Below are 24,286 nucleotides of genomic sequence, written 5' to 3'. Positions count from 1 at the left end.
CAAGTCCATTTGTAATCTTAGGTTTCTGTTATTAAAATAGTACTGAGAAGAGAATTTTGAAGGCCAGCACCTAAGTTGGTGATCACTTAACTTGGGGTAACAAGATAAGTTGGTGATCTTAAAGTGTATTAAAAGTTGGATTACAACACATTTGAGCATATCTGTTGTTTTATTGCATATTTTAAGATGTATTTTTTGGATCAAGTTTTACACAACACTTGAAGGACTTTGTAACTGCAGAATAAATTTTTGTGTACTATTGAAGTCTAGGGGATTCCCTAGTGGCTCAGAGGGTAAAGCGTCTGCCTGCAATGCAGGAGACCTGGGTTCGATTCCTGGCACGGGGATCCCCTGGAGAAGGAAATGGCAACCCACTCCAGTACTGTTGCTGCTGCTGCTGCTAAGTTGCTTCAGTTGTGTCCGACTCTGCGACTCCATAGACAGCAGCCCACCAGGCTCCCCTGTCCCTGGGATTCTTCAGGCAAGAACACTGGAGTGGGTTGCCGTTTCCTTCTCCAATGCATGAAAGTGAAAAGTGAAAGTGAAGTTGCTCGGTCATGTCTGACTCTTAGCAGTCCCATGGACTGCAGCCTACCAGGCTCCTCTGTCCATGGGATTTGGAGTGGGTTGCCATTGCCTTCTCCACACTCCAGTACCCTTGCCTGGAAAATTCCATGGACGGAGAAGCTGGTAGGCTACAGTCCGTGGGGTCACAAAGAGTTGGACACGACCGAGCAACTTCACTTTCTTTACTGAAGTCTAGAGTTGTAATGTGTAGCAGTTGTTGTTCAGTCTCTTAAGTCATGTCCGACTCTTTACGACTCCATGGATGACAGCACGCTAGGCTCCTCTGTCCTCCACCATCACCCAGATTTTGCTCAAATTCATATGCATTGAGTCGGTAACGCTAACCATCTCATCCTCTGCCACCCCCTTCTCCTTTTGGCTTCAGTCTTTCACAGTGTCAGTGTCTTTTTCAATAAGTCAGCTCTTCACATCAGGTATCCAAAGTATTGGAGATTGAGCATCAGTCCTTCCAATGAATACTCATGGTTGATTTCCTTTAGGGTTGACTGGTTTGACTCTCAGGAGTCTTCTCTAGTACCATAGTTCGAAAGCATTAGTTCTTTGGCATTCAGCCTTCTTTGTGGTTCAGCTCTCACATCCATACATGACTGTTGGAAAAAACATAACTTTGACTGTATGGACCTTTGTTGGCAAAGTGATGCCTCAGCTTTTAAATATGTTGTCTAGGTTTGTCACAGCTTTTCTTCCAAGGAGTAAGCATCTTAATTTCATGGCTGCAGTCACTGTCCACAGTGATTTTAGAGCCCAAGAAAGTAAAATCTATCTGTGCTTCCACTTTTTCCTTCTATTTTGCTATGAAGTGATGGGACCAGATGCCATGACCTTAGTTTTTTGAATGTTGAATTTTTAGGCAGCTTTTTCACTCTCTTTCTCTTTCATCAAGCATCTTAATTTCATGAAGAGGCTCTCTAGTTCCTTTTCACTTTCTGCTATTAGAATGGTATCATCTGAATATCTGAGGTTGTTGATATTTCTCCCAGCAGTCTTGATTCCAGAATGTGATTCATCCAGCCTAGCATTTCACATGATATACTCTGCATGTAAGTTAAAAAAACAAGGCAACAGAATACAGCCTTGTCATACTCCTTTCCCAGTTTGGAACTGGTCAATTGTTTCATGTCTGGTCTAATTGTTGCTTCTTGACCTGCATACAGGTTTCTTAGGAGACAGGTAGGGTGGTCTGATATTCCCATCTCTTTAAGAACTTTTTCACACTGTGATCCACACAGTCAAAGCTTTGGCGTAGTCAGTGAAGCATGTGTTGAGGTTTTTAAGTAAGATTGTGATGCACAGCTAGAGGTTTCAGACAGAAAAAAGTTTATGAGGTCCCTCAAGATTTGTATTTTTAAAATAACGTTACGATTTTTTTCATTCTCAGCATACTAGTCATTTTGCATATATACTATTATCAACAATTGACATTTTGGGAACTTTTTTTGTGGTCCAGTGGCTAAGACCCCAAGCTCCTAATGCAGGGGCTCAGTTTGATCCCTGGTCAGGGAACTAGATCCTACATGCTGCAACTAAGACCCAGTGCAGCCAAATAAATACATAAATAAGCAATTGACATTTTTGATAATCTCTTTCCTTATGTTGCCAGGGTCTTCAGCAGATTAATGTGTGGGTTGTACTGACCAGTATGTTAGGCTGGTCCACAAGTCTCAGTTCTGTGTGGTGGTGGTAGTGCTAGTTCAGCAGAAGCGTGAGGAGCCTGTTGTCAGCAGGGTGAGGTCAGGAGGAGCCTTAGAGTGTCAGGGCCAGGCATGTACGCACATCCTCAGTCCTGTCTGACTCTCTGCCACCTGCGTGGACTGAACCTGCCAGGCTCCTCTGTCCATGGATAGGGATTCTCCTGCAAGATACTAGAGTGGGTTGCCATGCCCTTCTCCAGGAGATCTTCCCAGCCCAGGGACTGAACCCAAGTCCCTTGCTTGACAGGCGGGTTCTTTTCCACTGAGCCACCTGGGAAGCTAGATACATTAACTTCCCCCAAATGGCAAAGATTGGAGGAGGGGTAGATAAATGGTGAAAGGGAGTTCAGATGACTTGGATGTGGGAGTAGGTGGTTTGGGGCTTTGAGACACCTCGACTGAGACGAGTTAATCAGTTTGGGCATCGAGGTTTTATTTAAAATCAGGGGAGTGGATGAGATCCCCAGAGAAAATTAAAATTATTTGAAATTATCTTGCAGTTAAAGTTTGACCCTATGGAAAAGAAGAGATTATTCCTTAACTTGGAAATTCTACACTCTAGAGGTAATTTGAATCAATTAATTGATTTATTCATTTATTTACTAGATCAAAATAGATAAATTTTTAGATGCTGGCATAGCCCTTGAGTGGATTTTTAATATGTTAATTAAATGATTCCTATCAGCTTCTAAAACCAGAGTAGCATTGTCTCATATCTGATAAAGATATTAAAAGAGATTTTCTTAAAAGAGATTTTGTGGCTAGATGGTAAGCAACATGAAGTCATAATCTGTGTTCATCTATCGTTGATCTCCTGGCTCCTTTCCTCACTTGCCCAGAGATGAGTAGTAGTACCAATTTAGTGTGTATTACTCTAAATCCTTCCTGGGCATATATTAACATGTACCTGTAATAATAAATTAAACTTATATGTGCATGTTGAAAACATGGATGCTGTATGCCATACTTTGGCCACCTGATGCAAAGAGCCAACTCATGAGGAAAGACCCTGATGCTGGGAAAGATTGAGGGCCAAAGGAGAAAGGAGCAGCAGAGGATGAGGTGGTTAGATAGTATCACCAACTCAGTGGACAATACTGGAGGACAGAGGAGCCTGGTATACCACAGGTACTGTCCATGGTGCCTCAAAGAGTCAGACACAGATATGACTTAGTGAGTGAACAACAATAAACAACTATATACATCTTCTTGCATCTTGGTTTTTTCACTTAGTATGTCTTAGACATTTTTCTGAGTTAGTCTGTAAGGATTTCTTTTTAAAATGCTGTGTGACATTTAATGACATGCACTTTGTTAGCAGTTCAGATATTCTATTGGTGGACATTTAATCTATTTGGGTTTTTCAGTGCTGCATGAAATATATATAAAGTAGTTCCTTTGGGTTCATGTGTGTTTTCTCTGGGGGAGATTCTGGAGAACCAGTCAGCATGTGGCTCCGTGGTAAAGAACCTGCCTGCTAATGCAGGAGACAGAGGAGATGGGTTCTATCCCTGGGTCAGCAAGATCTCCCGGAGGAGGAAATAGCAACCCACTCCAGTATTCTTGCCTGGAAAATCCCAGGACAGTTGAGCCTGATTGGCAATAGTCCATGTGGTCCCAAAGAGTTGGACATAACTTAGCGACTGAACTTGCACATGTGCATATTACATACATGTTTTTATAGATACTGCCAGATTGCTTTCCACTGGACCACAAAACTCACTGCCCTTTCTGCTAGTTTTTCCATGTTCTTGCCAACACTAAATATTATCAAATAAATAAAGTTTTGTCAGTTTAATTTGTCTTCTTTCTAAAATATGGAATATATACATTATATAGCATTATCTTTTTCATATTTTTGTACCTTATTTATAGTGTTTCTTTGCTATATAAACATTTTATGATGTAATGGGAAAAATCCATTTCACTATTGCAAGCAATGGGAACAACTGTAACAAATATGCAAGAATTTTATGAAGGAAATTGTAAAATAATACAGTAAGACATGCAAGAAAACCAGAATGGACAGATTTACATATATCTGAATGGGAAGACTTGAATAATGTAAAAGATTGATTTATTTTGTCTTCAAATATGTCTAAATTCAATGAAATGCTGACTAAATCCCTTAATATTGATAGATACATATGGTACCATACAACAATGATTAACTATAGAGAAAATATTTGGATATAGTATATCTAGAGTGGGACTGCTGAATTTTATGGTAATTCCATTTTTCAACTTTTTGAATAACCTCCATTCTGTTGTCTATAGTGGTGGCACCTTTTTACATTTCCAATAGCAGTGCACAAGGAATCACCCTTTCTTCAATCAGCTAACCAATTTCCCTTCACTAATATTGTTACTTTTTGTTTATTTTGATAGTAGCCATCCTGATGGATGTGATGTCTTTCCTGGTTTGATTTGCATATCCCTAATGACTGATTATGTTGAACATCATTAGAATTTGGAAAGAACAGTGTTAATTCTTCTTTAAATGTCTGGTAGACTTCACCTGGTTAGTCCTGATTTCTTTATTGGGAGATTTTTGATTATTTATTCAGTCTTCTTTGCATGTTATAATTCAGATTTTGTGTTTCTTCTTGAGTCAGTTTTTGTAGTTTGTGTTAAAAATTTACGTGTTTTTAAAATTTTTTTATTTTGGGTTGTCCAGTTTTTTGGCATATAATTGCAAAATTATATTCATTCGTTTCTATAAAGTCAGTAGTGATACCTTATTAATATTTGTGATTTTTTTAAAACAATTTTATATTTGTTCTGCTAGTCACATGTCAATTTCTTTCTCTTTTGGTTGCACTGCTTGGTTTGTGCGATCTTAAGTTTTGGACCAGGGATCAAACATGGGCCCTGGCAGTGAAAGGGCTAAGTCCTAACCAGCCGACCACCAGAGAATTTTCTTTGTCTCTGATTTTAATAACTTTAGAGAGTTTTTTCCTTGTCAGTCTAGCTAAAGGTTTGTTAATTTTTTCAAGAAGCCACATATTAGTAATTTTTTGTTTGCTCTATTTTTTCTTTTATTAAAATTTTTTTTCATTCTTTCCCCTCCCTTTTTATTTTGTACTGGATTGTGTGTATGTGTGTGTGTGTGTGAAGTTGCCTCAGTCGTGTCCAACTCTTTGTGACATTATGGACTGTACAGGCTCTGTCCATGGGATTCTCCAGGCAAGAATATTGGTGTGGGTTGCCATGCCCTCCTTCAGGGCATCTACCAGACCCAGCAATCAAACCCATGTCTCTTATGTCTCCTGCACTGGCAGGCAGATTCTTTACCACTAGCGCCACCTGGGAAGCCCTTCCTTTATTTTTCTGTTCTTTGTTTTGTGTATCTGTGCACTGATCTTTATTACTGCATTCTTTCTGCTAGTTTTAGTTTATTTAGCTCTTTTTCTGATTTCTTAAGGTGTAAACTTTATTGGTTTGAGATTTTTAATGTAGGTGTTAGTAGTAGTACGTGTTCTGCTGAGTAAAACTTCCACTGCATCCCTTAAGTTTCAATATGTTGTGTTTTTGTTTTCTTTTGTCTCATGATTATTTTCTTATTTCCCAAGTTTCTTTTTTTAATTAGGGCTTTAAAAATTATTTATTTATTTTTGGCTGTTCTGGCTCTTTGTTGCTCCTTGGGCTACTCTCTAGATGTGGTGCTTGGGCCTTCTCTTGTAGTGAAGTACAGGCTTTAGGTGTGCAGGCCTCAGTAGTTGCTCTAGAGCTAGGCTCAGTAGTTGCTTTGTTGCTTTGTGTCATGTGGGAGGATTGAACCTGTGTCCCCTGTATTTACAGATGGATTCTTTACCATTGGGCCACTGGGGAAGCCCTCTTGTAAGCTTTTTTGACTTAAAGTTTATTTTGTCCAATATCCACACATCCATTGCATTTCTCTCTTGGGTATTATATACATGGGGTGTCTTTTCTATCCTACTTTCAACCTCCTTGTATTTTTTTTATCTAAGATGAGTCTCTTCTAGATAGAATATAGATGGATTATGTGTGTATAGAATATAGATGGATCATGTGTGTCTTTTTATCCAGCCTTAGCTCTTTCAGTAATTTAGTCTTATTTGCATTTAAAGTAATTGTTAGTAAGGAGTAAGGAGAAGTTTACCTCCACCGTTTTGTGACTTGTTTTCTGTTTGTCTTAAATCCTCACCACCCCCCCCCATTTCTTTTATTATCACTTTCTCTTGTGTTTAATTTTTTCTAGTGTACCATTTTGATTTCTTTCTCTCCTGTATAGTTTATAATTATTTTTATAATGTTTACTTTGAGGATTAAAATAAGAATCAGTATTACAACAGCTTACTAGGAATGATACTCTTCATTTGAACAATCTGAATGCTCTGCCTGTTACACATCTGTGTCCTTCCCTTTACATTAGGTTTGTTGCCAATAACATCTTTATATGTGTGTGTTCATTAACATATTGATAATTATTGTTTTATGCTTTTGCCTTTTAAATCATAGGGCAATAAGTAGTTACAAACCAAAGGTACATTAGTACTGGCTTCCTGTTGCCTTTTTTTTAAATGTATTCATTTGTGTTCTGTATTTCTTACAGCTTCAACTTACTCTGTAGTTTGTATTTTTGCTTGAAGGATTCCCTTTAGTATTTCATATTGGGTAGGTCTGCAGGTAATAAATTTGCCTTTATTTTTGGGGGGAGTGTCTTAACTTCTCATGTTTGTTGGAGGAGTATTTTGTTGGAGGAATATTTTGTTGGATATAGGATTTTTGGTTGACAGATTTTTTTCCCCCACCGTTTTAAATGTCATGCCATAGCTTTTCACATCCATGATTTTGGATGAGAAATCTGGTGATGAGGATCCATTGCATATGATGAGTCACTTCTCTCTTACTTCAAAATTCTCTTTTACTGTTGGGTCCACAATTTGATTATTACTGTCTTGGTATGGCCATCTTGGAATTGAGCTTCTTGGGTGTATGTGTTTATCCTCATTATATTCATCATATTTGGGTAGTTTATAGCCATTATTTCTTCAAATGTGTTTTTTGTTCTTTTCTGTCTCTTTTTGTTGCATATATATTGGTGCTCATGGTGGTGTTTCACAGATTCTTAGGCTCTATTCATTTTTCTTCATTCTTGTTTTCTTGCTCTTCAGACTGGATAATTTTAATTATTCTGCTTTTCATTTTACTGATTCTTTCTTCTGCTTGCTTAGATTTGCTGTTAATCCCCTCTAGTGACTTTTTTCATTTCTGCTATTAAATTTTTCATCTCCAGGACTTTTGTTTGGTTAATTTTTTTTTAATTGAAGTATAATTGGTTTACAGTGTTGTGTTAGTTTCAGGTATACAGTGATTTTAATTTTATATACATATATATTCTTATTCGTATTCTTTTCTATTATAAGTTATTGTAAGATATTGACTGTAGTTCCCTGTGCTTTATAGTGGGTCCTTGTTTATATTATATATAGTAGTGTGTATCTATGTGGTTTTTTTTTTTAAGACTTTTTTTTCCCTGTGGGCCATTTTTAAAGTCTTTACTAGATTTGTTACAGTATTGCTTCTGTTTTAATATTTTGGTTTTTTGGTGAGGAGACAGTGTGGGATCTTAGCTGCTTAGATTCCTAACCATGGATTGAACCCACTGCGTTGGAAGTTGAAGTCTTAAACCACTGGACTGCCAGAGAAATCCCAATACTGTGTATTTGTTAATCCCAAACTCCTAACTTATCCACCCCCACCCCCCTTTCCCTTTTGGTAACTGTAAGTTTACCTTGTGTCTGTGAGTCTAAATTTGTATCATTTTTTAGATTCTACAAGTGATGTCATATGACATTTGTCTTTATCTGACTTCCCTCATTTAGTATGATAATCTCTAGGTCCGTCTATGTTGATGTGAATTCTTTCTGCTGACCGAGTAATATTTTACTGTGTATGTATCCACCATATCTGTATCCATTTCCCTGTCAGTGGACACTTAGATTGCTTCCATATCTTGGCTCTTGTGAATAGTGCTACTATGAGTATTGAGGTGCATATATATTTTTTCTAGTTTGAGTTTTCGTCTTTTCCAGATATGTGCTCAGAAGTAGGATTGCTGGATCATATGATAGCTCTATTTTTAGTTGTTTTTTTTTTTTAAGGAACCCCTATACTGTTCTCTATAGTGGCAGCACCAATCAATATTCGCACCAACAATGTAGGAGGGTTCCCTTTTGTCCACACCCTCTCCAGTTGTTTGGTTACTTTTTTGTGGGTTGCACCACAGGCCCTGCAGGATCTCAGTTCCCTAACCAGAGAGTAAACTCATGCCCCCTGCATTGGAAGCACAGGGTTAGATAGTGGCAGTGGTTAGGTGTAAAGTTCTAACCACTGGACCACCAGGAAATTCCCAGGGATTTTATTTTTAAAAAGTTTAATTTGTCATACTGTCTCAGAACTATTATAGATGCCATAAACACATATTGAATAATAGCCTTTACTGTAGAGACGAATTTACCTTAGCTTTCTTTGCCCCTCCTTTGGTACCTAGAAAGCTCGGGCTCATCAGTGAGAAAATGATGAATGAATATTTTTCTTGAATGATTTTGAAATGCTTTCTTTGTGATTTTCATTGAAAGTTCACTAGCTTTTCTTAGCAACTACTAATACTTTATTGTAATGAATGTCAACATTTTATTTATTGGCCATGCCATGTGGCATGTAGGATCTTAGTTCCCTGACCAGGGATAGAACTGATGTCCCCTGAATTGGAAACACAGGATCTTAACCAACTGGACCATCAGGGAAGTCCCAAACATTTTATTTTTTAACTACCTTTTCTTTTTTTCATGAGAACATCAAGTATTAATTGATTAATTAATCAAGGGTTAATTGAGGAATCAAAGACCAAGTAAAGCTCTGAAAGCGTTTATAATTTATGACGATTGTCTCAGTCCACTTGGGCTGGTATAACAGAAGTACCAGAGACAATAGACCTTCATGAATCAGAGTTCTAGAGGCTGGAAAGTCCATGGTTGGGGCTTCTGCAGACCACGCAGACAGGCTTCTCTCTTCGTGCTGTGTCCTCATGTGTTGGGAGAGGGAGCTTTCTGATGTCTTTTATAAAACAGTCACTCATCTCACTCATGAGGGCCCCACCTTCCTGACTTAATCACCTCCTTATACCATCTCATGGATTTGAAGGGGGACGCAAGCATGTGGTCCGTAACAGTGAAGCAGTATCACAAGGAAGCCTAAAAATGAATTAGAAACTTAACTGAAATCTTGAGGTACAGACAAAACTGCCTGGTGATTGTTAGGAGTTAACAGTGTGTTAATTGATTTTCACATTCAGTTATCTTTTTAAATTCTAAGAAAAACTGCAAAATAAATGCCATTTATTTTAGGGAAAATTGAAGCCCAGAAAAGTGAAGTTATTTACTTGGTGTTAAATAGATAATTAGAATTGATTTAGTATAGAAAAGTGGCTGAAGGGAATAGATTTTATTTGGATAAGGTAGAAGTGACCAACTTGAATTAGATTGTCTTTTCTTTATAGGGCTCAGTGAGTGGTAGTTGAAGCATATTCTCTCTGGCGTATAGAAGTGACCACATTTATAGTCTAGGATTTGGAAAGAACTGTTATGGCTGAGTAATTACTCTGTTTTGAAGCGTGGATTACTGCAGAAAACTGTGCATTAAGAGAAGTCTTCTCTCCCCATAGTTACACTGTCAGGAGAAATGAGGAGATGAGAACTGTGCAGCAAGGGAAGTCTTCTCTCCCCACACACTGGGAAGAGACATGAGGGGACACCTCACGGCCACCAGAGGGCACTTAGGATTCAGTTCTGTCTTAAGCCCCAGAAATTGTCTTCTTGTTTTAGGTATGCTGAAATATAGAAAAGATCCAAGAAATTCGTGCTTTAAAAGCCTTTGCATTCCCTAAGTTCAGTGGATTTACACCACATTCTTCTGAAAATTGTTATGTTGATGAAGATCCTTCCTTGCTTCTGACAGATAGATGTTAACTACAAGTCAGTTCCATTTGTGTTACATCTCCTCTTACGCTGGCACTTTGGGCTTGATATTTCTTCCTTTTGATACTTGTATATTTCACATACTGATTTGGTTATTTTTTTTATTGAATGGTGTGGTCTTTTTTTTTTTAAATTACTAGTTGTGCTATATTATTGTTTAATACTTAATAACATATTATATAGTAGTTACGAATATTCAGATCCTTACCTCTCCCATTTTCTCACTGTGGTCTTGGCAGCTTACTTTTAGGTTTTTTGTTTGTGGTATGTGGGATCTTAGTTCCCTGACCAGGGGTCAAACCCATGCCTCCTTCAATGGTGTCTCTTAACCACTTGACCACCAGGGAAGTCCTGGGCAGTTTACTTTAGATGATTGCATTTTTTAAAAAAAATCTGTATAAAGGAGATAATGATTTTACTTTTCATTGGGTTGCTTAAATGTTTAATCATCATGAGTATTTGGCTCATAATAAGTATTAAATACATGTTAACTATTACTGGATGAATGTACTTGTATTTTAAGAGAACCTAATTGAATCAATTATTACAATTTTGAATCAAATGTTATTCAGCTTATTTCAGCATTTAAAACTTTCTGTAGTGAGGTTAAAATTTTTTTATGTTTACTTAAAGTTAAGTGAAGGCCTTGTGTGAAGGTTTCTCCCAGCACATGCTGTTGTTTTACCATAAACAAGTCTTCCTTATTAGGTTAATACAGTATATATTTTAATATTTGAAAGTGTATTTAAAGTATCTTAGGGAAATTCCCTGGTGGTCCAGTGGTTAGGATTCTGCACTCTTACTGCCAAGGGCCTGGGTTCAATCATTGGTTGGGGAACTAAGATCCTGAATGCTGCATGGTGCAGCTAAAAAATTAATAATAACACTTAAAGTGTCTTAGAGCTTAGAATTATAATTTTTAGGTCTTTGAGTAAGGCAAAATAGTCACTCTTTAAATTTTTAAATAAAATTATCTATTTTCCTTAAAGCAGATATAAATGTCTTTTCTCATTTTCCAATATTAGCATGTCTTCCATGCTGAAACAAATAGCTTAAACAAGAAGCATGAAGAGAGTTGTAGGATCAAGCTTTTTTTAAAAAAAAAAATAAAAGATTTATTTATTTTTGGCTGTGCTGGGTTTTCATTGCTGTATGGGCTTTCTCTTGTTTGTGGTGTGTGGGCTTCTCATGGCGGTGGCTTCTCTTATAGTGGAGCACGTGCTCTATAGTGTGGGCTTCAGTCGTTGTGGCTTGTGGGCTCTATGGTGCTGGCTCAGTAGTTGCAGAGCATGGGCCCAGAATCTCCACCGAACATGGGATCTTCCCGGACCAGGGGCTGAACCTGTGTCCCCTGCATTGGCCGGTGGATCCTAGCCGCTAGAGCACCAAGGGAAGCCTTGGAGCCAAGCTTTGTGCAGTGTGTGTTGAGTCCTGACATTGTCTTGGAACCTTGGGCACTTTTGATTTATATATCTGAGCTACTGCTTTTTCTTAATTGAAGTATTGATTTATGATATTCTAAACGTTTGAAGTGTGCAACATAGTGATTCACACGTTTGTGGGTTTGTTTTTTTTTTCTGCCTTGTGGAATTTTAGAATAGTTCCTGGTGGTTGCTTGAATCCGGGCCTCGGCAGTGAAAGCCTGGGGTCCTAACCACTAGACCACCAAGTGACTCCCAGGTTCATGATTTCTGATGGCAGCGGTGTTGACCTGTTTGGTTTATTGATTTTTCTCAATGCCTCAGACTGTGTCTTGTATATACTGGGTGCTCCATAAATCTTTGTTGAATGCGTCTATTAACCTGACTTGCTGACTTTGGTGAGTTCTTTGCTTGTTTTTGTAGCTCCTCTTGTCCTGTTCCCTTCCATGGACCTGGACCTTGTTCCAGCCATGTTTGGCCTTCACCCTAGTGCTGGAAGTGTCAGCCTTGTTCCTGTTGGGCTTCTGTGGGAGCTGCCCTCACTCCAGTTTCCCAGTTAGCTTTTGCTCGTCATTCCAGGTCTCAGTGAAGTGTCAGCTGCTCACAGAGGTCTTTGGTCTTTTTTCTTCATCCTGTTACCCATTGTTTTTTCTAAAATTTAAATTTTAACTTAATAAGTGAGAAGTCATGCTCACAAATTCAGAAAATGCACCAAAACACACAGTGAATAGTTTTTCCATGCCTGTCAGCCGTCTGTCAGAGTGATAGTTATTTATATTAGGGTGGTTGTCTTCCGTTCAGAGGATTTTGTCGCAATGTAAGCACATGGCCGTATATATGAAGCAGTGTTTGTAAGCTTCTGTGTTTTCAGACTGGGCTGAGTGGCCTTATGAGAGACGAAGGGTTACCAGGCAGTTCAGAGTTTCCACTGGGCCCTTAGACCAGGTTTCCATACCTGCAGAGCTGCAGTCTTGTCTCCTCTGAAGGTGTAGGGTATAAACCACTTCACAGTCCTGTCTGTCTTTCTGCAAATTGACCTGCAGTCTGTACTCACCCTGCATTTTCCCTCCTTGTTGTTTTTTTCCAGTTTAGCCTCTGAGATGAAGGTGATCCATGTTCAGGACTGGGTCTGCTACCATCCGTGCCCATCACCTCATCGTCTGTCTGCTCAGTAACTTATTTTTCTCCTTTCTGACTGTTTTATTGTTAACTTGCTACTGTCTCGTTGGCTTTGGCACAGCTCTGCCTGTGTAGTAGGTGCTCAGAAATACGAATCGACTGTGGCAGAGTCATGAGGAGTTTGGACTGTTGCGGTGAAGACCTGGAGATGCAGTCTAGCTGTGTGACTTGGTTAATTAGTGTCTCTAAGCCATAGTTTCTAAGTCATGAACATGGGACAAATATTACACCTGTATCAGGGTTATTTTGAAGATGTAACCAAGGTATTAACCTGACTTGGCTATTGACCTAGGACTGTTGTAACAAATTACCACAAACTTGGCAGTTTAAAACTGGAAGTCACAAGTCAGAAATTGGTGGCCTGGGGCTCAAGCCAAGGTGTCACCAGAGCTGAGCTTGCCCGGGAGGCTCTGGGGAGGGCTCGCTCCTCACCTCCTGTAGGTTTTGGTGCTGTGACATGTTGGGCTGTGTCGTTCCCTCTCCGCAGCCGCCTCTGGTCTCGGTGCCTGTTGTCTCCTCCACCTCTTAATGGGGTACAAGAGAGGTGTGTGCAGGGCCCACCTAGCTAAGCCCATTTTGAAGTCCTTTCTCCTCGTCATCTCTGCACAGACCCCCTTTCCATGTGAGGTAACAGTTACAGGTTCCAGGGCTTAGTGTCTGATGTTGTCAGGACTGTTACACAGCCCAATAGATGGACACGAAGGGCAGAGCAGTGGGCATTTACGCTTTGTGGGTGTGGTTGACAAAAATTTCAGATTCTCAGAAGGATTTAATCACGCAGCTACATGGGAGCCAGGGAATGTGAGAATAGTGGATTTAAAAAAAGATAAGGAAAGTTGGAGATTAAATCATGTCATTTTATTCAATACAGTGAATAAATGGGATAAATATCAAGAGGAGATTGTCATGATCAGATTTGTTATTTTTTTGTTCACATGTGTGTGGAATGATTTATGTATGTTTTCAGTGTTAAAATTTATAGGGTAGGCAGTGGTAGAGAAGAGAAGGTTACAAATATACTGCATATTCTTCAAAAATTATATAATTACCTGTATTTTTATATTACATGTTATTTTTATATCACGTTAAACTATATGAAATGATTAGTGAATGAGGGAAGATCACAGAATGGATATCAAATTTTTCCTGGATCATCGATAAGAATTGTTGTCACTTAGAGTAAGAAAGAAAGTAAAAGTACCTTCAAAAAATTCTTTGAATTTGAGTCGCATCAAAAGCCATATACTGACAATTGTAACGTGTGTCTTTTTCCTGTCTCCTTAACAGGGTCTTTGGCATGGACACAGGTTCAGCAGGAGGATTGGAAGTGACTGATCAGACTCCTGTTCTGTTGGGGAGGACGGCCATGGCAGCTAGTCTCACGGATGTAGGAAATTCGTTTAGTGGGCCACCTAATCCTTTAGTGAATAGATCTAATAAATTTCAGAGCTCATCAGTGGAAGATGATGATGATGTTGTGTTTATTGAACCAGTACAACCACCTCCTCCTTGTGCACCAGTGGTGGGTGATCAAAGAACCATAGCATTTACATTATCGAAAAATGAAGAGCTGCCAGGAAATGATTCCAAAATTCTTCCTTCCTCAAAAGAATTGGCTTCTCAGAAGGGGAGTGTGAGTGAGACGATCGTCATTGATGATGAGGAGGATATGGAAACAAATCAAGGGCAAGAGAAAAATTCCTCCAATTTTATTGAACGGAGACCATCTGAGTCTAAAAACAGAACCAATGATGTGGATTTCTCCCCTTCCAGTTTTTCAAGAAGTAAGGTAAATGCAGGAATGGGTAATAGTGGTATCACCACAGAACCAGACTCTGAGATTCAGATCGCTAACGTTACGACCTTAGAAACAGGCGTCAGCTCTGTGAGTGATGGCCAGTTAGAACACACTGACGGGAGAGACATGAACCTGATGATCACACACGTAACATCTCTGCAGAATGCCAGCTTGGGAGATGTCTCTAATGGACTGCAGTCAAGTAATTTTGGTGTTAATATGCAAACATACACCCCGTCTTTAACTTCACAGACCAAGACTGCAGTAGGACCTTTCAATCCTGGTAGAATGAATGTGGCAGGAGATGCATTTCAGAATGGAGAGTCTGCAGCTCATCATAACCCTGGTAAGCAGTGAGGGTCCTCTCCCACTCCCCCTTTAGGGGTTGTTTACAGGCAGGTTCTTCTTTCATTGTCCTAATTGGTGCTACTTTGGTTAGTTTACTCGTGTAAGGTGTGTTAATTCTATTGACTTTCAATTTTCAAATTTTAACTAATAAGAGATGTAAACTATGTATGTAATATTTCTCTGTAGAGTATTAGAAAATTAATCAGAACAAAATACTCTTTATATTTACCATGCTCAAATCTAATAATTTGGCATCCTATTTGTCATGTACTCATTTTATGCTCTTGTGTTTTTAATGGTATGGTTTTAATGTGCAAATAGAGAATGAAAAGATATTTAGTACATGTGAGGAGCAATATAATGTGTAATTGCATTTAGATTTGTGTTTAATTTTGACTGCCTGTCTGATTTTAATTTTTACTTATTAGCACTAATTTTTTTTTTTAATATGTAAAAATTGGTAAATTTCTTGACTATTTGAAAATACTTTCTGCAGGCAGCTTCACTCTGTGGAAGCTGTGAGAAGAGTTCTGTGGCTTTTCGTGACCATGTGAGGCCTGCCTGTCTCTCGTGTACCTTCTCTTCTTAGGCTTCATCATTTTAAGCTTGTTAGCAACTTTATCAGCCTAGGATTGTGGGGAATAATAAGAAATGACTGAAACCGAGGCTGAGTAGAATGTTTTGTGAAATGCTAGTTGTTTTTCGTACTTATTCTTTTTGGTTATGATAGTAACGTCTAATTACTGAAGAATATTTGGAAAACCCATAATTAAAAAATGGGGGGGAGAAACCCATATAGGTGATTAACTGAAGGTTACCTACCACTGTTGATAATGGTTTGAGTGGCTGGTTGTCATTCTTTCTCCTTTGTATTTCTTAACTTGCTTGAGTGCAGTTCTTCATAATGTTCCTTCTTGTTTTCCCTCCACGTAATGTGGCTCTGTATTTTTTCATAACGCTAAAATTGTTTATACACAGAAGTTGTAATGACTGCACAGTGGATTTTGTTATACCAGTCGCCATGTTTGGCTTTTACACCATTTTCCTTTTTTGCTGTTGTTGGTATATGATGAACTTTTTTCCCCTCAAATTTCTGATGATTTCTTAGCATTTACTCCTAGAAGTAAAGTTACTGGATCACAGAGTGTCAGTGCTTCCATCTGTACAAAGATCATTGGTTATAAAAAGGTTCTGTGATTTATAGTGATTTTGAAAAAAGTATGTTTCTTAATACTCAGTTTTGAAAAATTCTAATGTCTCCCAAGACCATTTCCCCTTGTATGTATTTACATATATTTGTTGGTAGGTCATTAATGTGTATATGTATATGTGAATTTGTGAGAGCATTTTTAAGTTGTGGAAATAGTATGTCATGCTGCCTTCTGGAAAGGTTTTACCAATTTAAATGGCTATCAGCTGTATATTAGAATATCTTTCCTTCTGGCTCACATAAAAGTTTAAGACATGAAAATAGTCAAATTAGTTTCAAACAGCTATTTTGTCTCATAATTTTAAATATATTAAAAATGTATGAAAAAGAACATAGTGTGCAATCTTTACTGTTGAGGATGGTACATTTAATTGTAACCTGAGATTGCAGGATAGGTCTAGCTTTGCACACTTTCCCTTCCTCCCGCTCCTTTAAATAAACAGTAGATCTTTAACTTTTGACCATATCAAGAGTATATGTTTGATTTTGTTAATTCTCTATTGAGTTCAATTCCAGTTTTTAGTATTTAAATGACTCTTCAGTTCAGTGGCTCAGTCGTGTCCGACTCTTTGCGACCCCATGAATCACAGCACGCCAGGCCTCCTTGTCCATCACCAACTCCCGGAGTTCACTCAGACTCATGTCCATCGAGTCGGTGATGCCATCCAGCCATCTCATCCTCGGTCGTCCCCTTCTCCTCCTGCCCCCAATCCCTCCCAGCATCAGAGTCTTTTCCAGTGAGTCAGCTCTTCTCAGGAGGTGGCCAAAGTACTGGAGTTTCAGCTTTAGCATCATTCCTTCCAAAGAACACTCAGGGCTGATCTCCTTCAGAATGGACTGGTTGGATCTCCTTGCAGTCCAAGGGACTCTGCAGAGCCTTCTGCAACACCACCGTTCAAAAGCATCAATTCTTCGGCGCTCAGCTTTCTTCACAGTCCAGCTCTCGCATCCATACATGACCACTGGAGAAACCATAGCTTTGACTAGACAGACCTTTGTTGGCAAAGTAATGTCTCTGCTTTTGAATATACTATCTAGGTTGGTCATAACTTTTCTTCCAAGGAGTAAGCGTCTTTTTAATTTCATGGGGGCAATCACCATCTGCAGTGGTTTTGGAGCCCAAAATAATAAAGTCTGACACTGTTTCCCCATCTATTTCCCATGAAGTGATGGGACCAGATGCCATGATCTTCGTTTTCTGAATGTTGAGCTTTAAGTCAACTTTTTCACTCTCCTCTTTCACTTTCATCAAGAAGCTTTTTAGTTCCTCTTCACTTTCTGCCATAAGGGTGGTGTCATCTACATATCTGAGGTTATTATCTTTCTCCTGGCAATCTTGATTCCAGCTTGTGTTTTTTCCAGTCTAGCGTTTCTCATGATGTACTCTGCATATAAGTTAAATAAGCAGGGAGACAGTATACAGCCTTGACATCCTCCTTTTCCTATTTGGAACCAGTCTGTTGTTCCATGTCTGGTTCTAACTCTTGCCTCCTGAAATGGACTGGAATGGGTGAACTTAACTCAGATGACCATTATATCTACTATTATGGGCAGGAATCTCTTAGAAGAAATGGAGTAGCCATCATGGTCAACAAGAGTCCGAAATGCAGTACTTGGATGCAGTCTCAAAAACGACAGAATGATCTCTGTTCGTTTCCAAGGCAAACCATTCAATATCACAGTAATCCAGGTCTATGCCCCAGCCAGTAACACTGAAGAAGCTGAAGTTGAACGGTTCTATGAAGACCTCCAAGACCTTTTAGAACTAACACCCAAAAAAAGATGTCCTTTTCATTATAGGGGACTGGAATGCAAAAGTAGGAAGTCAAGAAACACCTGGAGTAACAGGCAAATTTGGCCTTGGAATATGGAATGAAGCAGGGCAAAGGCTAATACAGTTTTGCCAAGAGAACACACTGGTTATAGCAAACACACTGTTCTAACAACATAAGACTCTACACATGGACATTACCAGGTGGTCAACACCGAGATCAGATTGATTACATTCTTTGGAGCCAAAGATGGAGAAGCTCTATACAGTCAGCAAAAACAAGACCGGGAGCTGACTGTGGCTCAGATCATGAACTCCTTATTGCCAAATTCAGACTTAAATTGAAGAAACTAGGGAAAACCACTAGACCATTCAGGTATGACCTAAATCAAATCCCTCATGATTATACAGTAAAAGTGAGAAATAGACTTAAGGGACTAGATCTGATAGAGTGCCTGATGAACTATGGACGGAGGTTCGTGACATTGTACAGGAGACAGGGATCAAGACCATTCCCATGGAAAAGAAATGCAAAAAAGCAAAATGGCTGTCTGGGGAGGCCTTACACATAGCTGTGAAAAGAAGAGAAGTGAAAAGCAAAGGAGAAAAGGAAAGATATAAGCATCTGAATGCAGAGTTCCAAAGAATAGCAAGAAGAGATAAGAAAGCCTTCCTCAGCGATCAGTGCAAAGAAATAGAGGAAAACAACAGAACGGGAAAGACTAGAGATCTCTTCAAGAAAATTAGAGATACCAAGGGAACATTTAATGCAAAGATGGGCTCGATAAAGGACAGAAATGGTGTGGACCTAATAGAAGCAGAAGATATTAAGAAGAGGTGGCAAGAATACACAGAAGAACTGTACGAAAAAGATCTTCACGATGAAGATGGTATGATCACTCACTTAGAGCCAGACGTCCTGGAATGTGACGTCAAGTGGGCCTTAGAAAGCATCACTACAAACAAAGCTAGTGGAGGTGATGGAATTCCAGTTGAGCTATTTCAAACCCTGAAAGATGATCCTGTGAAAGTGCTGCACTCAATATGCCAGCAAATTTGGAAAACTCAGCAGTGGCCACAGGACTGGAAAAGGTCAGTTTTCATTCCACTCCCAAAGAAAGGCAATGCCAAAGAATGCTCAAACAGCCGCACAATTGCACTCATCTCACACGCTAATAAATTAATGCTCAAAATTCTCCAAGCCAGGCTTTAGCAATACGTGAACCGTGAACTTTCAGATGTTCAAACTGGTTTTAGAAAAGGCAGAGGAACCAGAGCTCAAATTGCCAACATCTGCTGGATCATCGAAAAAGCAAGAGAGTTCCACAAAAAATCTATTTCTGCTTTATTGACTATGCCAAAGCCTTTGACTGTGTGGATCACAAAAATAACTCTTAAGAATATTCTTATCCATGTGTCTTGGGACCCCTAGTACTTTAGGACTGTTGCTGACTCAGGGACTGTCAAGTGCACATCAGAAAGCCAGACAGATACACCTTTTGCTCCTGAGTTTACGGATTAGCTCTTGTGTGTATCTGTGGTCTTTGTTTGTAATGGATAATTACAACATCCTAGCTGTTTATGCTGGCTCTTAGACTAATGATGACTTTGGCAAATTAACCTCTGTTCCTTGATGTCCCTTGTGTAAAACAGAGGCTTCAGACAGAATGCTTAAGTCCCTTCCATTCCTAAAAGTGTGTTGATGTTGGAGGAGGTGAAAATTTGAAAGTAAGGGAAATGTAAGAATTGAAGTATAGATAAAAGGAGCTACTGTGTGTTTAGTTTACAGGGCCTAAAACTAAATTTTAAAAAAATTGCCATTTTTCAATGTCAAGTTAATAGATGATTTTAGGTTTAAATAGGTTCCTTTAAGTATATATTCAAATGAGAAGCCTACAGAGTTGAAAATTCTAAGGAGCCAGTTTATGTTGTAAAAGCTATTCCTTCTAACATATATTCAAATAAAATTGTTTGATGGCCCTTCATGAGATGGAACTGCCATTTCAGTGATCTGCATTCTTCATGTTGATTAGTATTTTTACCTCTTCATTAAAACCAGCCCGCATGGTATCAGGGTGACAGGATTCCGGAATGCACTTGGTTTATTCTCTGTATCAAGCATGGGTTTATTTGGAGGGGTTTGTGGATTAGGTAAAATTTGAATAGCAGTGTATGTAGCCCCTGGAAACCATTATGTCAGTGGACTGGTCAGAACCAGGAACTTGCCCTCTTTAAGGTTTTGATAGTAAAGAAATGTCCTCATACTCTGGATATATTTGTACTTGTTTTTCAAATGAAAGGACATCTTTTTTGTATGGAAGTTCAAATTTCACAAGGAGCTCGAAAGGAAAAATATTACAAGAGGACAAAGTAGTAGAAGTTAGAAGCAGTATCATGAAAAGTTTCAAAATGCAAAACGTTAGCAGTATTGGTGGCTCAGACGATTAAGCATCTGTCTACAATGCAGAAGACCCAGGTTTGATCCCTGGGTTGGGAAGATCCCCTGGAGAAGGAAATGGCAATCCACTCCAGGACTACTGCCTGGAAAATCCCACGGACAGAGGAGCCTGGTAGGCTCCAGCCCATGCGGTCGCAAAGAGTCGGACATGAGTGAGTGACTTCACTTCATGGGGTTGCAAAAGAGCTGGACACAACTGAGCAATGGAGCACGCACACACAAGCGGTGACCAGTGGTGGGCTGGAAACTCACTGCTCATCCCGCTGAAGCAGACTGTGAAGGAGAGAGGGGTGGACCTCTGCTCCCCAGCATTGGGCTCTCAGCTCTCAGTGCCATGCCCAGTAGGCTGTGCTGCTGGCAGGGGCAGCACCCCTGGGTGATGGTGCATTGGTCCCCACGTCTGTGTAACACTCTGATTTCTTTTATATTATGTGATGTACTTGGAGGCTATAGAATGAAACATGTATATGGAAAAGCTGTTCTCAGAAAGATTTATTTTAAATTTTTTATTATTTTTTAATTTTTTTGGCTGTGCCATGCAGCATGTGGCATCTTAGTTCTCTGACCAAGGATCAAACCCATGCCCCCTTGCAGTGGAAGCATGGAGTCTTACCACTGGACTGCAAGGGAAGTTCCTAGAAATATGTTTTGAGTATAATCATTTGTAACTTTATCCAGCCTATGTTATATTTGTCAAAGGTTCTGGTTGGTCAAGATTTTGTTATACTTTTATGTTGATATATGTGTTCCTTGTTTAAAGTCACATTCTGTAAGTTCTTCCTGTTTAATAACTAATGGCTAATACTTTTTAGTGCTTCCTATATGTCAGTCATACATGGTTTTTAAGCCATGTATTATCTCGTTTAAAGTTTCCATTTGCAGTTGAGAGATGAGTTAGGTGCCAGGTGAGTAACTTCCTGGGCTGGTAGGTAATGCAGCCAGCATGTCAGCCTTCCTGACTCCAAAGTCTGTGCCTTTGACTGTCCGCTGTACTATACCTTCCTGATGTCTGAAGTGTACAGAATGTTTCTCTGATACAAATTTCAATGTATGTGTGTGTGGTTTTTTTTTAGATTCTTGGATCTCCCAGTCAGCATCCTTTCCCCGTAATCAGAAACAGCCAGGGGTGGATTCTTTATCACCAGTGGCCTCGCTTCCTAAACAGATTTTCCAGCCTTCTGCCCAACAGCAACCCACTAAACCAGTTAAAGTCACTTGCGCAAACTGCAAAAAACCTCTGCAGAAGGGACAGACAGCTTATCAGCGAAAAGGATCAGCTCACCTCTTCTGTTCTACCACCTGCCTTTCTTCCTTCTCTCACAAGCCTGCTCCAAAGAAACTTTGTGTTATGTGTAAAAAGTAAGGTTTACCTTTAAACATGTTTCCATGTGGTTGAATATTGGTGATATAAAATTTGAGAAAAATTGTTTTAGAGGTGAATCACCGTGTTTAGAAAATGCATAAGCTAAGCCAGACTAAAATTTGTAGAGCATTAGAGTGTTCTCTGTCAAGCTGAGGTGGTTCAGGAATAAGAACCTCCTACTTGGTTGGGCTTTGGTTTGGGGTTGATTTAGATCCTTGATTCCTGTAATAAATATATCTGTGATCTCCATTGGACTTCTTGAGTTTGTAAAAAATACATACATTCTTATTTACATTACTAATTATAAGAATTTAGTTCTAGCCCGATAAAATTCTTAAGCAATTTACGTGTGACTAGTTTTGTATTAAAATAGGTCAAAATTTAGAGTACTTTCATATTAAGATTGTTTAAAATTGGCAGAACTTTGGTTATTGTATGCATTTATTTATGTTTATCTTAAACGTTAGGTCATTTTTTAATACTCACCTTTTGACGACTCAGGTACCAATATTTTGACAGCCTTGTAGTGAATCCTCTCCAGCTGTTTCTCCGTCTGGCCTCACTAGTTATAAAATAAGATGAATATGGCATGTTTTGTACAAGGTCAAGCAGGTGGATTTTCTGTACCATCTCTTGAGCAGCCCATGTTTGTGAAGATGTTTTAGATCTTAGAAATTTGAAAAGGGCTGAGTGCTCTGTGTAAGTTTAGTAAATTCAAATATTGGCACAATTGTTATACATTTTTTGGTTGCTTTACAGTAATAGACTTGCATACAGTAGTATAAGACCTGAAAATTCAGAATTAAAGGAAAATTTTGAAAGTCATCAATGTGGTGGTTTCTTAACATTTTTAATTGTAGTTGAGAGCTGTACAGAATGGTCAGTGGGGTTATTCTGGGTTATGGGATGTATTTAAATTAACTTTTGCGCTCTAAAAGGATGTTGTATTCCTGTGACCTAGATACCTCATGCTTTCTGCTTACCTGGAGAGGAAAATTGCCTAGGTATCATAATTTATACCTCAGTAAATTAGGCCTTGACATTAAACTCCACATTTATAACAAAAACTTTTTTTTAAAAGTGTTTCCAGTGTCTGAAAGCCTTGTTAAGGAGCTTGAAGATGAATTGAGTGGTGGCTGGGGTTTAATAGTACTGCTTCTCAAGCTTCTTTGTTCATCATATTTTTATGAACCAAGAGTTTTTACATAGTAAAGGTGATTTAATGAATCTAAAAACGGTCCCAATTTATGGAAGTTAAAAATGTCACTTACTTTTTTTGTATTTGATTTATTTTTAAGTGGAGCTTGACTTTGCTGCTTTTCAGAGATATAACTACAATGAAAGGAACCATTGTTGCTCAAGTGGACTCGAGTGAATCCTTCCAGGAGTTCTGTAGCACATCTTGTCTGTCTCTCTATGAAGACAAACAGAATCCTACTAAAGGAGCTCTGAATAAATCAAGATGTACAATTTGTGGTAAACTAACAGAGGTTTGTATTTTTGTGCTTTATCACTTAGTTCTGATTAATAGGAATGTTTTTGACTTTAACTGTTAACGATATATCATCAGTGTGTGTTTCCTTAAAAGTGAGGGTGTATGAAATCTGTCTTATAACTATCCCTTTATACAGTTATGAAAAAATTGAAATATAGCATCAGTTGATTTTTTCCTTGATGTTGGGAGCACTCACAGAGAAAACCATAGTGTTTAAATGGTGCTAAACTTCAAATAAGAGGCAAGAGTCATGTCTAAGCAGTGAAATAAGTGGTGGGGATATTTTGGAGGATTTCATTAAAAATATATTATGGTTTTGGCATTTTATAAAATAAGAAATTTGTGTATCCATCCTTATTTGAATTATTTATAATAGTTCTCCCTATTCTGTATAGCAATGTACTTTATTTATATTTCCATTTGGATTTAGCTAAAGATTTCCAATCTGTTTTAGAAGTTTTATACTACCCAGACTGTGTTGCTTCCTATCACTTACAGAGAACTCTAGAGAAGTTTGTATTATGATCCTGGTGGTCCTCCCTGCTTCCTGCCATATGTGTATTCCATGTGTTTGTTAAAAAAAAGTTTAAAAATGAAATGTACTTTGTTTTGACCTTTTCCTAAACAAGCCTTACATAGAAAAATAGGGGCATTTTCTTTCTGTTGGAGCACCTTGTGACTTAAGCTACATGTTGTGTATTAATTTGTGTTTTAAAATTTTGCTTGTTGTTTTTCTTTTAGATTCGCCATGAAGTTAGCTTTAAAAACATGACTCATAAGCTGTGCAGTGACCATTGCTTTAACAGATACAGGATGGCTAATGGCCTTATAATGAACTGCTGTGAGCAGTGTGGCGAGTACCTGCCCAGCAAAGGAGCTGGGAACAATGTCTTGGTCGTTGATGGTCAGCAAAAGAGGTTTTGCTGCCAGAGTTGTGTCAGTGAATACAAGCAGGTAATTC

The 24,286-nt window shown here is 38.7% G+C and overlaps 1 protein-coding gene across 8 annotated transcripts in view; it reads left to right on the top strand.

Annotated features, from left to right (window-relative positions):
* The window catches only part of ZMYM2 (zinc finger MYM-type containing 2), a 64,864-nt gene that overhangs the window by 5,056 nt on the left and 35,522 nt on the right, over window positions 1-24,286 (top strand). For 3 of the 8 annotated variants that reach the window (XM_040266824.1, XM_040266825.1, XM_040266826.1), the window contains exons 3-7: window positions 14,170-14,671; window positions 14,933-15,026; window positions 21,541-21,826; window positions 23,155-23,320; window positions 24,067-24,279. In XM_040266824.1, the coding sequence (XP_040122758.1) occupies window positions 14,180-14,671; window positions 14,933-15,026; window positions 21,541-21,826; window positions 23,155-23,320; window positions 24,067-24,279 (1,251 nt within the window). In that variant the 5' untranslated portion in view covers window positions 14,170-14,179. Of the gene's footprint in view, window positions 1-2,779; window positions 2,844-14,169; window positions 15,027-21,540; window positions 21,827-23,154; window positions 23,321-24,066; window positions 24,280-24,286 lie in introns of all 8 variants that reach the window. The other 5 variants (XM_040266819.1, XM_040266820.1, XM_040266821.1 and 2 more) reach the window with 2 other exon arrangements.

This window comes from Oryx dammah, unplaced genomic scaffold (genome assembly GCF_014754425.2).
Source record: "Oryx dammah isolate SB20612 unplaced genomic scaffold, SCBI_Odam_1.1 HiC_scaffold_24, whole genome shotgun sequence".
Taxonomy (NCBI): domain Eukaryota; kingdom Metazoa; phylum Chordata; class Mammalia; order Artiodactyla; family Bovidae; genus Oryx; species Oryx dammah.
Note: the sequence above shows the minus strand (reverse complement) of the source record. Positions and strands in the feature narration are given on the sequence as shown.